General features: G+C 47.2%; 1 protein-coding gene across 10 annotated transcripts in view; it reads left to right on the forward strand.

Annotated features, from left to right (window-relative positions):
- Positions 1 to 12,834, forward strand: part of LOC116843827 (runt-related transcription factor 1-like) — a 100,241-nt gene extending 87,407 nt beyond the window's left edge. For 7 of the 10 annotated variants that reach the window (XM_032814617.1, XM_032814618.1, XM_032814622.1 and 4 more), the window contains 4 exons: positions 243 to 368; positions 5,926 to 6,120; positions 9,531 to 9,821; positions 11,102 to 12,834. In XM_032814617.1, the coding sequence (XP_032670508.1) occupies positions 243 to 368; positions 5,926 to 6,120; positions 9,531 to 9,821; positions 11,102 to 11,448 (959 nt within the window). In that variant the 3' untranslated portion in view covers positions 11,449 to 12,834. The remainder of the gene's footprint in view (positions 1 to 242; positions 369 to 5,925; positions 6,121 to 9,530; positions 9,822 to 11,101) is intronic. The other 3 variants (XM_032814625.1, XM_032814624.1, XM_032814626.1) reach the window with 3 other exon arrangements.
- The last annotated feature ends 883 nt before the right edge of the window (positions 12,835 to 13,717 follow it).

The raw sequence follows: 13,717 nt of genomic DNA on the forward strand, positions 1-13,717 counted from the left end.
AAAACCCCCCCCCCCCCCCCCCCCCGACGTATATTGTCCTCCTCGTTTTTGGAAATCTAATTCCCCGGCGTCATCCCGCCGATAGTGTGCGACTACGTGGACCTTGAAACGATAAAAACAACTGACGTGGTCGATAGATGTGTTGATAGCGCGAACGTTGTAAATAGAAATAAAACGACGATAGAAGCGGCTAAGGTATCGCAGGAAGCAACGTAACACGCAAGTCGTCTCGTTTGTTGCAGGCAAGAGCTTCACCTTAACGATAACGGTGTCGACAACGCCGCCTCAAGTCGCCACCTACACCAAGGCCATCAAGGTGACGGTGGATGGGCCGCGCGAACCGCGATCCAAGACCAGTGAGTATCACTGTAAGCATTGCTACTCTCATATATATTTATTATACCTTATTATTATTATTATTATTAGTCGATAAGTAATAGCTGAGTCGAAAGTAATAGCTGCTGCTCCGAAGCGGCACTGAACGATCGGGGATCAGCCGCGTTCGATGGCTTCGCGGTTTCGTTCGAACGGTTGCGCGCATCCCCCGCGCGGTTCCTCGAGACTTCCGACAGTAACTGCCGCGTTTCACATTTCGGAAATTTGGCGTGGGTAGCAGCACACACGCGCTCTCGCGCTCACCGGAACGGGCCACCGAACGGGAATCTCCCGAAACGATCGTAATGCCTAACGAACGAGCGGCATGGCACCGGAGGCAGTAAAAGCCGCAAGTTCGAAATGGCCCCAGCGTGCGGCTTCGCGCTGGTCGGCCGTTACCTCCGAGGCTAAGTTTCGCGCAATTGCCATTATTTATAACCGCGGGGGCACCGGGCGCCATAACATTGACAAAGAGCTGCGGGCGTTGCCCGCGGAGAGGTGTATCGCGGCGCTTTAGCCAAAACGCAGGCGACGCCTACAAACTTCGCGGATATCCGGCCGCGAGAACTCCTCCGCGAGCTACTGCCGCCGAGACATACAATTACCGGGATTCTCCCCGCTATTTCGGTAGGTCGCAGTCGGGGTCGTCGACGTTGTCTTTCACGAGGTGCGAGGGGACAAAGCGTCTCTCTGTCTATCTCTCTCTCTCTCTCTCTCTCTCTCTCTCTCTCTCTCTCTCTCTCTCTCTCTCTCTCTCTTACTTTCATCCCCCCCGGTTGTTACGTAACCCACCGTGAAACGTATTGTACGCCCTCGAAAATTTAGTCCCGAGCGTACCAATTTGCGGCGTCGCGCGACGGACGTGCGATTTTCTTCAGTTTCGCAAGTTCAAAGTTGGAGTCGAAATTTCCCGAGTCGAAATTTTAGCCCTACTTTCAATCTGAACTTTCCAACATTTACCGTATATTCGGAAGATGTGTTTAATACAAATGTATTGTATTGAATGTGTGAAAACCAAAGTTCTACTTAGCGCCTCTAAATAATAATAATAATGTTTATTTTATAAAACGTCGGTATGTTTTGTTATTGTGTACGAAATGCAATCAAAAGATTATAAGACTAATATCTTATAATATATAAAAACTAAACTGATTAACTAAGGAAGAACTGAAATCTAAGAAGTAGAATCGAAATAAAAAACAAGAATATAGGTTATACAAAAATATATCAACTTAAATTTAAACCTAAATCTAAGCACGTGAATTTATGTGCTCAACTATGCAGTTTGACACGCGAGAAGTATGGAAACAAAATTACAGAAAGAGCACAAAATGTTAAACTGAGAGAAAAATTATATTAAAATCAACAAATATTTCTTTGATGGGTGCCATTAACATATTTACTTAAATCTACATTCTCTTTAAATCAAATATTGTTTACTTGACTTAAATAAACAATATTTGGTTAAATAAAAAGAATGTAGTTTTATAAATAAATATGTTAATGGCACCCATCAAGGAAATATTTGTTGATTTTAATATAAATTTTCTCTCAGTGCACTAGTAGATTCTACAGAGAATTTCTCGATGAAATTAGTAGGTTAAATAGAATCGAAAGAGGTTAGGTCTCATAGTATCAAAGTAGACGTTAAATGGAATACTGATGTCGGAAGTAGGATCAAAATTTCGACTCAAGTTGACGGAGAAACACTCGGGAGTTGATCTCAACTTCACAATGGAAAATGTTGGAAAAGTTCCTGCAGGTTTTTTTTATCGAAAAGTCGATGGCGTGTTGTGTAAATTCAATAGAAGATCTTATTCAAGAACTGTGTATCGGGTTGCACGAACGAATCTTGCTTCGACATTAGGTCTTAGGACGCTAATACGCGTGATAGAGATCTCATGTCGTCCCTGAAGGCGCACCAAAAATATCCGATAGCTTTAATATATCGAGGCGGTCTCTGGGTAGCACGGCATAAGTTTGGTACCTTGGGAAATTGCGACCACATCCGCCGGCTTGGCCGCATCTGCGGACCACCCACGAAACTTCCGTCATAAATCCAAAATATGAAAACGCGAAATTTCGGTGTACCGCTCGGAGACGCGCATCCAAGCAAAACACTGCGTGACGTTTCGGAGGAGAAATTCCTCTCACGATATTAATGTTACTAATTAATCGCGCTAACTTCCGAGCAATATGTGATATTTTTTCTGCGTTTCATTACGAACTATTGATGAATATCGTCGCGTGTCTCCTTTCAGTTGTCGATTTTAGCCGAAACGATTGAATTCGTTCCAGTTTAAAAGCACGTCATGTCGGGCTTTTTCGAGCGAAAGAAAGAAAAGGAAACAGATATAAAAATTTTAGGGATCGTTAGGATAACGCGAGCACGTAACAAGTAAGCATTCGTCAAGTCGGCGCTTTGAATCTTCTACGAAAACAAACTGTTTGCTAGATCTGAGCAATGGTGCGATGATTTCAAGGATGGCGGCGTGAGATGAAAGAGCCTCTTGGGTGGTCTTTGTGCGCTTCTTTTGGGGCTCATGGCCCCCCACGTGTCTTCATCTCGCCTCTAACACGGACTTTGAGAGTCCTCTATTCACGTTTTCACGCGTGACGCGCGTTTACTTCTGTACTCTCCCGAGTCTAAATAATTTTTAAAAGCAATGGGGGAAACAGCCGACTGCACATTTTCCTTCAGTGACGCATTTTAATTAGCAGTTTCGCGATGTCTCACGCGTCGGGAATGTCTAGCCGACCCTTTGACGCGCGGACAAACGAACGAGCGTGTGTCCGGTTTCTCCTACAAATCGGGCGTTCTTGCATCCGGCGATCGACGCGAGAACGAACGAATGAATCTTACGTAAGGTAACGCCGGTCGAATACCTCCGGAGGGTTGTAATTAATTAAACAAGCAATTCATTACACATTCTACCCTCGTCTCTGGTAGCCGAAGGTGGCCGCCGTTGCCGCCGCTGCCGCTGCCGCGGAAAGGCTGCGGGGCCAAGGAAATTGATTGAGGGAAGTTTAGCCTGGGTTCCGGGATGCTTTACTCGCGAAGACTCTCCTCGCCCGTTCGGGTCCCGGGAGGTTCGCGCTGCGAACATCTTCGACAAACGAAACGCGTTCCTCGGCGAGATCGGCTAGACATCCCCGGAAAGATCGAAAATGGGTGCCGCACCGCCATCCAGCGCGCGTCGAGAGGAGCCGATTTCAGGACGCGGGTTGAGTAGCAACGCGGGCGTGTGGGTGTAGGGGGGACAAGGAGAGCGGGAGGAGGGAGAGAACGGGGTTGGCGACGGAACGAAATGAGGATCTGTCGTTGCCAGCTGCTAACTCTCGAGAAATTCCCTGGCAGTCACGGCGCGTAAAGAGGGTGTCCAATGAAATCGATAGCCGCGACTTGCCGGGGACTTACGACTTCGTCCAATCGCCAACCGCGCCTCATACCCCGCGAAAGAATAAATCAGGAAACGTTGATGTCGGCGACCGTTCGTCGGAGTAGTCAGAACGAGCGTGGACGGTAATCGGATCGAGGTGTGTCGCTTCACGCCGAAACATCTTGCGAAAACGTGCGCTCGTTGGGGACACGATGTCAAGGGCCCTATTCTGGGTGCATACTCGACTTATGCCATTGTCCCGATCATGTTGAGCCTGGTCAGTTACTTACGGTCTCTATAAAGTGATGTTATCGCGTCTTAATTATTGATAATCCTTGTCACTAACAAAGTTTCGATTGCCACACTGCGTTACATGACTTATGAAGACCCAATGATAACATCACCTTGTATAGGTCAGATAACTGATTGGGGTGAAGCTGTTAGGACTATGGGATAAATTCCTAACCGAATAGCGAATGTTAAGTATTTTAATCATGTCAAGTATCTATATGCACAGTTATACACATATTATTAAAAATTTTACTTAATTACCTTTTAATTATAAGTTCTATTTTTTATACAAATTATTAGAGTAAACTTCATCAGAATTATAGGATAAATTTCTAGTCGAGTAGCGAACGTTAAGTATGTTTTTTTAAATTACAAGTTCCGTTTTTCTTGCATGAACGTCACGTGTAAGATTATCTCGTTTATTCTAAAGAATTAGAAAGACATTAGCTCTCGATGCTCGTCCAGAGTAGAGCCCCAGATTAGCCTCGCGAAAAACCGGCCAACGGAGCCGGTCACACTCGGCTTCGCGCGAACGGAGGGGGAAGGAAAGTCTCGGCATCCTGAGCGAATTCGGACGAGACAACAATCGTCCACGCGCATCCATTCGAAGGGTCGCACCAGCGCTCGCCGCCTAATGAAATACTGCGAAGAACGGGTTCAAAGGGTTAGGGTGACGTGATAAATTCGTGGGTCGAGCGGCATAATTTATTAAATCTATCAGGCCGCCGCTAGGAAACTACTGTGTCTCGAAACAAATCCTCGAATTTCGAACCCGCCGATCGCGCGTTCCGGTCGCGTGGCGTGCTTCCATTTCTCGCCCACCCTTCATCCTTGACTCCCCTCTCTCGCCTTGTCGCGCTGGCTCGAGGCACCGAGGGCCCCGAGAATCGACTTCAGCCCGCGGCGAAATGTGATTCATCCTTTCTCGCTCAGCGTGCGCGCGCGAAATAAAAGGCGTCTCACCTAAGGAACCTGTACGACCCATAGAATTTTCTGCCGAGCTCCTCCCGGGTTCTGCGGCGTGCTCGAATCGCCGGTCGTTTAACAGGATCTCGTTAGTCTCGGTACCCGTCGGTATTCCGCCGTCGCGCCCCCACTGTGTCCCCGGATCGAGCGTACCCTATTCAGCAAACCGGCGGGAATTTCGGGTTGCCGAGTTAGAATTAGGGCTTCGATTGGATTATCAGGACGGTGGGAGAGTCCACCGCTTCTCCCTTCCCGCCCTGCGTCGACCCTCCGTCGGTCTCTCTGGCCTCCGGTGCCTTCCACGTTCGGATCGTTGCCTTTAGGGGAAGGGAACGAACCTGCACGTAGTAGCGGCAGCGCGCACGACTGTCCGTGCGGCGACCTCTAGCCAGGGGACAGCCGGATAGGACGTCCGCCTGTTGGGACGTCTTTAATTGGGTTGGCGACACCGTCGCAGGGAAATAAAATGTATCGGTGCCTCTCTCGTGTGTCTCCCTCGTTCGTCCCCCTCCGACTGCCGAAGGGACGGCCACGGTGTTCGGTGTCGCTATCGTTCCGTTTGTCGTTTCGATAGATAAAAGATGCGGCTTATACGCGGCAATTGTCGGGGATAGAGAGAGAGAGAGGACAAAGAAAGGAGAGCAAAAAGAAGAGAAACAACTGTGTATTGTCGGTCGTTCGCGCGACATCGTGTAGAAATCCGCAGCGCGTTGTGTCGAGCGCTCCACGAGAGATTCGGGCGGATTTGACTCGTGATTTATGCGTAAATAAAATGTGCCCGATGCGCGCTGCCGGCTGGTCGAGGCCGCGCGCGTTCGCTTTCGCACGGTAATCGGAGGAGAATGACGATAAATGAAACGAACGATTGATGTCGCACCGGAGGTCCAGTGGGCAGGCGCACGGTTGATCGCAGTGCTGTCTCTTTTAGGGCAGCAACAACAATTTCACGCCTTCGCGTTCGCCTCGCAACGGGGCGGCCCGTTCTTCGCCTCTCCTCTGGTGGATCCGCTGCAACCTCTGCCGAATCCGTTGCAACCGTTACCGAATCCGCTGCAGCCAAGGGATCCGTTGTCTTCCTTTAGACACGCGATGCCTGGCAATTGTCAGAGTAAGTAATCGCCCCAGGCAGTCCCCGCATGATCGTGATCCTCGCAGATTGCGCTCGCACGACTCAGCTTTGAGCACAAACCTCGCCAAGCAGCGCTTGCTCTGTGTGTATGTGTGCTTTCCTTTCCGCAGCCGGTCATTCGATGGATTTGTAGTAGCAATCGCGGCGGCGAAAGGCTTGCGACACTTTTCGATACGCAACGAACTTCAGGAGAAATTGTCTCACCATTCGGATCTATTTTAGTCTATTTCGTACACTCGAAGAAAAAGACATGATGGTATATAATTTTAGTAATCATTCAGCTTTTTTACGTTGTTGTTGTTAGTTGCAAGAACTTTTACGTACAGTTATCATCTATGCAGTTGACATCATCGTTCTTTTTTATCTGAGTATAGCATGTTGAAAAGAAGTGTATTGTATCTTTCGATATATCTTGCGTATATCTTGAGAATTTAAAATATCTACACTGAGAGAAGAAATGGCCGATCTATATACAAGGTGTTCCGAACCTTCATGATGATCCTTGGTGAGAACGTAGAACGGATTGAGGTGAGCAAGAAAGTTCTGTGCCGTTTTGCGATATTCGCAATAATAGTCGAGATATTAATTAAAAAAGATTGGTGAATGATCACGCGCGATATGGTAGATAAGCTGCAGTGGAGCCGTCTGCCGTTGTATACTTATATATTAAGTCAAACTGAACAAAAAAGTCCTTTATCATTTTGTAAATTACCATATAGATTTTTAGGTATTAATTAAAGAAAATTTATGCATTATGGTATACAATCATACATGTAACAATTTTCTTTAATATTCAAAAATCTATGTGGTCATTCGCAAAATGGTAGAGGACTTTTTTGTTCAGTTTGACTTAATATATAAGTATACAACGGCAAACGGCTCCACTGCAGCTTATCTACCATATCGCGCGTGATCATTCACCAATCTTTTTTAATTAATATCTCGACTATTTTTGCGAATATCGCAAAACGGAACAAGACTTTCTTGTTCACCTCAATCCGTTCTACGTTCTCACCAAGGGTCATCATGGAGGTTCGGGACACCCTGTATATAACTAAAATTATAGTTATTTTTGGTTCCAACCATGTTTTTTAGTTGCTTTAACACGAAAATGGTGGTAGTAACATATAAGATTATTACTACTAATATTAAAGTAGAATTTAATAAAAAGTGATTCTCTTGACCATAATTTATAATTATTTCTCTATGATTATAGTTACAAATACCAAACATTTTTCTCTCAGTGTAGAAAGGTGGAAAGTGAGAAATTGATACGCGCACAAGAGATGTTTTCTTCATATTGCGGCGTTGCTTCGTTCGCGCTGCCCCTCGCCGGTGGTTATGAAATTTAGATAATTTTTGTCATCGAGTGGATGGCTTCCGCCGAGTTCGGGAATATTTCCAACCAGACGCTACCAGTCTGAGTACAGAAGCACAGCTTTTGGGTAGGCTCGGTAGCTAGCTTCTCGGCTTCAGAGGCGGAAACCGCAAGCCTGTTCAAAGCTAGATTAAATATTATATTAAAGGGGTTGCCACGGAAGCGCGTCCCAGTCGGTTGGCTCCCTGTTTTGGGGGCGCAGCTTCACCCTCCCTCCGCGTTCATAACGTGGATTCGCGAGTTTGCGCGCAAAGTGTGTTGTCAGCGTAATTTCGAGAAAATGTTGCTCTCGCCGAGTTTTATTAAAAAAAAGGAAGAAAGAAAGGAGAGAGAAAAAAAAACAGAAAACCTTCGATCGTTGATTAATACTGTACTGCTGATCGGCGCGATCAAAGCCTGATACCGTGTGCGACGATTCGTGTGCGCGAACGATACTTGCACGATAAAATTTTCAATACTTTTCTCGAGCGTGTATCGATAAACGGTTTTGCCGGCGTGCGCAAGAAGGGACGAGGAAAAAAAAAGCTTAAACAATAATTCGAGATCAGCCGTTTTAATGAGTTACCTCAGACGTGAGGGCTGACTGCTCCGCTGCTAAATTTCCCGATAAAATACGAAGCACGCCGAATATTTCCTTTATTAACTTTTTTCCCTCATCGAGCATCCGGTCGCCCGATAATACGCGTATGCGACCGTATTATTCCCATACTATACGCCTGACGGGCGGTTTCGATTTCGAGAGACACTCCGTGCCGCGCGCGGTTACTTCTCCTCTTTAATAAAACCGTGAAAGCTCGGACCACACTCGCCGCCCTGCAGTATGTATCGCAATTAATTATTTTCCCTTGTTTCTCATATTTTGATACATAATTGCGACTACGCCGAGCGAAATAAGACGTTCACTCAAAGATTATTCGCCGGAAGCAATTACGTGGCTCTCATACGAGACGGAGAGGAAGAAAGAGAAAGAGAGAGCGGGAGACAAGGAGCAGAGAGAGAGAGAGAGAAAGAGAGAGAGAAAGACGAAATAAATTCACGAGGATTCAATCCGGTATTCGAATCCCGCAACGATCCTGGAATACTTGGGACGGACTCGCGCAACTTTCGGTGATTTTCCATAAAAAGGGAGGCTTCTCTTCGGACCGCAAGGAATCCGATGGTGCCGAAGGACGTGAAAGCGCTCGGCGGGTAGCAGTATTTAGGGTTAGCTCTCGTGACGACGGTCCGGTGGCGCTCGCCGAGGCGAGCTTGGTTATTTGAGTTGGCCCCAGCTACGCGGGGGGATGACCAACCCTTTGATCTCGATGTACCCCTCCGTCCGTCTCCCCACCGCTCGGTATCCGCCCGCGTCTCTCTCGCGCGGACCGAGCTCGTCCTTTCTACATTCAACCCCCGTGACTCATTGGAAAATCTATCGGGGATGCTGCCTATACCCCGCAAAAATACATCCGCCAAGGGGTGCGCTGGACCGCGCCATCGCCGCCGCCGTCGCCACCGCCGCCACCGCCGCCGATGCATCTCGCCAAGTGATTCGAATTGGCATATAATCCGGCAGAAATTTCTCCCCGTCTCGCCTTCTCGCGTCCTTCCTCCCCGTTGTTTCATCCGATCGCGAGGGAAGTATTATTTATCTTTTTCGCCGATGCAACACGACGCGATGCAGCTGCCGTTGCCGTCGATGTGGATGTTATCGATGTTTTTACATTAGCGTGCTTTGTGTTATTTATATGCGGTAGGAGTTGCTCTTTCTCTTTCTCTCTCTCTCTCTCTCTCTCTCTCTCTCTCTCTCTCTTTCTCTCTCTCTCTGCTAATTGTCCTTTCGTTCGTCGATTGCTTTTCTGTGAGCGATTTTCTATCATGCCGACACCGCTGACGCTTTCTCCGTTCGCACTCGCTTCAACCACCGTCTATCCAGCCACCCTCTCGCGCACGTCGATTCCACCTCGTGTTCCTCGTGTTCCTCGCGTTTCCCCGCGCGGCAAGAAGACGTGCAAACGGAAGATCTCTTTAGATATGTCCCAGTTCGGCCTGACAGCGAGCAATTCTTGGGGGTACGGCAGCACGGCCGGCTACGCCGGCTACCTTCCGGGTCCCTTGTCGTCGTGCGCCGCACAGGCGTCATTTCCACCTCCGCCGCCACCCCCTCCGCCACCTCCGCCGTCGTCTACGTTGGCGTCCTTCGCCGGCACGGCCTCCATGAGCACACCGACGGCACCGGACTCGACGGCGGGTTCGACCGTCACATCCGGCACCGGAACGGGCTCCACGCCGCAGCAGGACGCCTTCTCCGCGGTCTCCTCTCGTAAGTCCAGCCTGCTGCACGATTGTCATCGTCGAGTTTCGCTGTGGCGCCGACTGATGAACCAACCATGGGGTATCGCTCTCGACTCGCTTTAATCGTCTCGTTTTGTGTCTCGTATTGTGAAAGCGGAAGCCGCTAATCACCACGTGATCGCGGAGTATCACGTTTCTTATCGTGTTCTTATCGGGATTTACGTTCATTAAATTATGATCGTCGTGGAAATAAATAAGTCAGGGGAGATCACGGTAGATTTGTCGATAGATGTGTCTTGTTTGTGCATTTGTCGCGAGAAGAACAGTGGAAAAGAAATTGCAAAGTGTGTGTCTTCTTTACACGGAGAGAATGCTGTGGTAAAAATTGCCATTGAGTTTTGTAACCAAGGAATATATTGACATTCTGCACAGTAATTGATCATATTTCTATTTCATATGTGCTATGAAAAGTTTGCTATGTTTTTAGTAGAATATACATCATGTTCCTTAGCAAGATAGATTTTACTGTTTTTCAGTTTTTATCCCTGTAATACTAAAAACATAGTAAAATTGAAAAAAATTTATATGAAAAAGAAAATTATAATATTCTCTCTACATGTAAAACAGAAAAATAACCATGTTCTTAAAGGAACATGCTGCGATCGTGAAACAGTGGAAAAAAAATTGCAAAATGTTTCTTTTAAAACACTGGTACTTTTCTTGTTATAAAATATTTTGCGATTATTTTTCTATTATCGTTCCACGATTGCAAAATATTCTTTTCAAAACATGGATATTTTTTCCGTATTTTAAAAAGAACATTATTCCATTGCTTTTTTCTGCTGTTCCTCTCACAATAAATATTAGGTTATTGCGAAAAGTTTGTTGTATTTGTCAAGTAAAATGAAATTTTGAAGGATTAATAATTTCAACAAATAAATTAAACAAATATATCGACTCAGTATTATTTCAAACATCTAACGGGAACTTTCTATTTTCCTTTTAATATCCGAGTGCCCAGCGAGAATTCAATAGAAAAATGACAAATCTTCTGCACTAATCTGATACACGAATCACTCGGCGAACTTGCTCTGGTCTCTTCTAATTTCTTCGCGTATCAGTCGCAATCTTCATAACCGCGCACGATATTCGGAATATGGATGTCGAGCCTCCTCATGGTTAGGTTAGGGACCTGACAGGTCGGCAGGATCGATGATAGAATCACGGTTGTCGTGAGTGAAGACACATCATTCGACTAGCTAGTCGCCAGCGAGCTGAACGTAGCTTCTCTTACACCGAATGTCACAGTTGTGCCAGACACCACGACACCAGGCCAGTCGGATCCGTTGGACCCGCTGAGCAGCCTCATGTCTGGCGGCTCCACCCAGTCCAGGTACCAGGACTACGTGTCGCCCCGATCGTTGTCTACTGACTCCAGCACGACCGAGAGCCCGGTGCACGAAGAACAGGGATTCGGGCAGAATTACGGCAACTACTTCCCGACGCCCGGCGTGCTGCCCAGCATCCTCTACTCGCAGCTGTACGGCAATCAGTTCCAGAATTCGGAGAGCGCGGAACAGAGAGCCGTCGCGGACAGCTGCAGCGTGAGGCAAGAGGAAGTCAGACCGGACAACAACGTCTGGAGACCGTACTGAGAAGCGGAAGCGCGCGTTCACTTGTCGAACGAGTCGGCGACCGAGCAGTTGGACTGTTCGTTCGGGCGCCTCTCCGTCGGTCTTCCACGAAGAAGAACGCGACCGGAGGGTCGCGCTTTAAACGGTCTCTCTTCAGAGTATCGGTCGTCGCGAGCCGAACTCGCCGACAATTCGGTCATTGTGTTACCGTGGTTCTCCTCGCGAGAACCGCCGAAGACCGTCGTGGACTATGTCGATTCTTTGAGGACAAACTAGCACTATATTAGTGGGCATTAATAACTCCGCGCTCGATCCGGATAAAGAACCCGCGGTTCGCCGAGAGATACGCTCTTCCGGACCAGCTCCGGGAGGGATTGCAATTCTTCTTTCACCGGTTGTGTCTCGCGCCAACGAATCCTTAGATGAGTGAATGGGCGGGGAGGAGTTGTAATTAAGTGAGAACGGGTTCCGTGTGCGTACATGTGAGAGAGAAAGAGAGAGAAAGGAAGAAAAGAGCGAGTGCGGGTGTGAAAGTGATTACGACGGTGACGACGACGACGACAACGACGATGACGACGACGACGACGATAATAACGACACTGACGGGATGTATATACGTGTACATAGCTAGATCATTGTCGTTTCATCGAATCATTACTCGCTGCCGTTTCAAACGGCGCGACGTGCTAATTTATTTCATCGATTACGTTTTCATAGTATAATTGCGAACGAGTGCTGCGGGATCGTGCAATACCGTCGAGGCTGACGTGGACGATCAGCTTCTTTTCTCTGTACATACACGCGATATATCTTCCACGTTGCGCGTTCAGTTTCCCTTCGACCCGTTCGCGTTTTCCCCAAACAACAACAGCAGCAACAACAACAACAACTTTCGGACAGAAGAAATCCGGCTCCGCGCTTTTGGCGAGATATTCGCAGCTGACCCTCGATTATCTCGGGAAATCGCCTGATTCGCGAAAGGCTGTCACGTGCGGTCACGTTCGGGTCAAGCCGACGATAAAATCGAATGGGATTCAATTCGCGCGCGCGAGGAGGAAAAGTCTCCCGTTGCCGCGTGAAAATGTCGCCGCGGGGAGCGACGAAAAGCTCGCAAGTATTCAACGAACGAACGAACGAACGAACGAACGAATGAACGAACGTGTGGTCGTACCGGCATCGAAGACCTTACATCGAAATTACCGCGAAGGAAACGAAAACTCGTGAAGCGACTCGCGAAATGATTTTCGCGGGAAGCAACGCGCCGCGCCGGCGAGGCTTATCCGTTTTTGTAAGCCGGCGACGAGCACAGCCTGCGTTTCCGAAAAATGATTTCCGATATACATATCTACCGACCTATTGTTATCGTAGTTTTTGACCGAGTCGAAGTAAAAGTGTATTTCAAAATATGATCCATGCGACTTCTCTTCTCAATCACCACCCACGCCGTGCGCTTCCCCGATCCGTTCTGTCCTGAAACTTGGCGCGATTTAGAACGTCACATCCTTCGCGCGTATATTTGGGATTACATTTTCCTTTTTTTTTTAGAACACGTTGCCTCGTGTTGTCTGACATTCGCATTTCTATCGTCGATTTTTCTGTTTCTTTTTAGCGCCTTATTTTTTGCGGATGTTGCTCCGTTCCTCCCTGTTTCCTCGAAGTCGTCTTCTCGCTCAGATTATTATCATCTCGGAGGACTGGCGGCGGATCTACATAACACAGGTAGGGAAACGAATCTCTACAAGGGTCTCGGTAACGCCGAGGGTTCTAAAGGATTCTCACTGACGGAAGTGCGTATATGCAAATTTGCAAAAGATTTAATTAAACCTGGTCTCGGGAGGCGAATTCGCGTCTGCCTCGCAGCCAAGTCGTACGTATGTACGTGTATGATGAAGGCGCGTTTCACATCCAGTATACCGAGTTAAGTTTATCATCGTGAATTACATGCCTCAGCATTATAGCTACCTACTTTTAAGCTACTTACTTGCTTCAAATTTGCAAATAGCAATTTCTTTATTATATAACATGACTCTCCGTGAATTCAGACGTTAATAACGCGCGCGTGATATTAGATTTCCGACTAAGAGAAAAGTCGTTCGCCGGTTATAGATTCGGCTCGAGCTTGGCGATATCCTCGCTTGCAAAACAGATTACACTCACTTATGTCATAAAGAAGATATGAGAAGGTGTTGCAAATCGTTTTAATAATAATAATTTTATTGGTACAACAAAGAAAAAGAAAAAAAAATATTATAAATAATACAAAATACGCAAAAACAAGAAAAGGAAAGAT

The sequence above is a fragment of the Odontomachus brunneus genome, unplaced genomic scaffold, assembly GCF_010583005.1.
Source record: "Odontomachus brunneus isolate Ranch 3 - 2012 unplaced genomic scaffold, Obru_v1 Obru_scaffold_036, whole genome shotgun sequence".
NCBI classification, from domain to species: Eukaryota; Metazoa; Arthropoda; class Insecta; order Hymenoptera; family Formicidae; genus Odontomachus; species Odontomachus brunneus.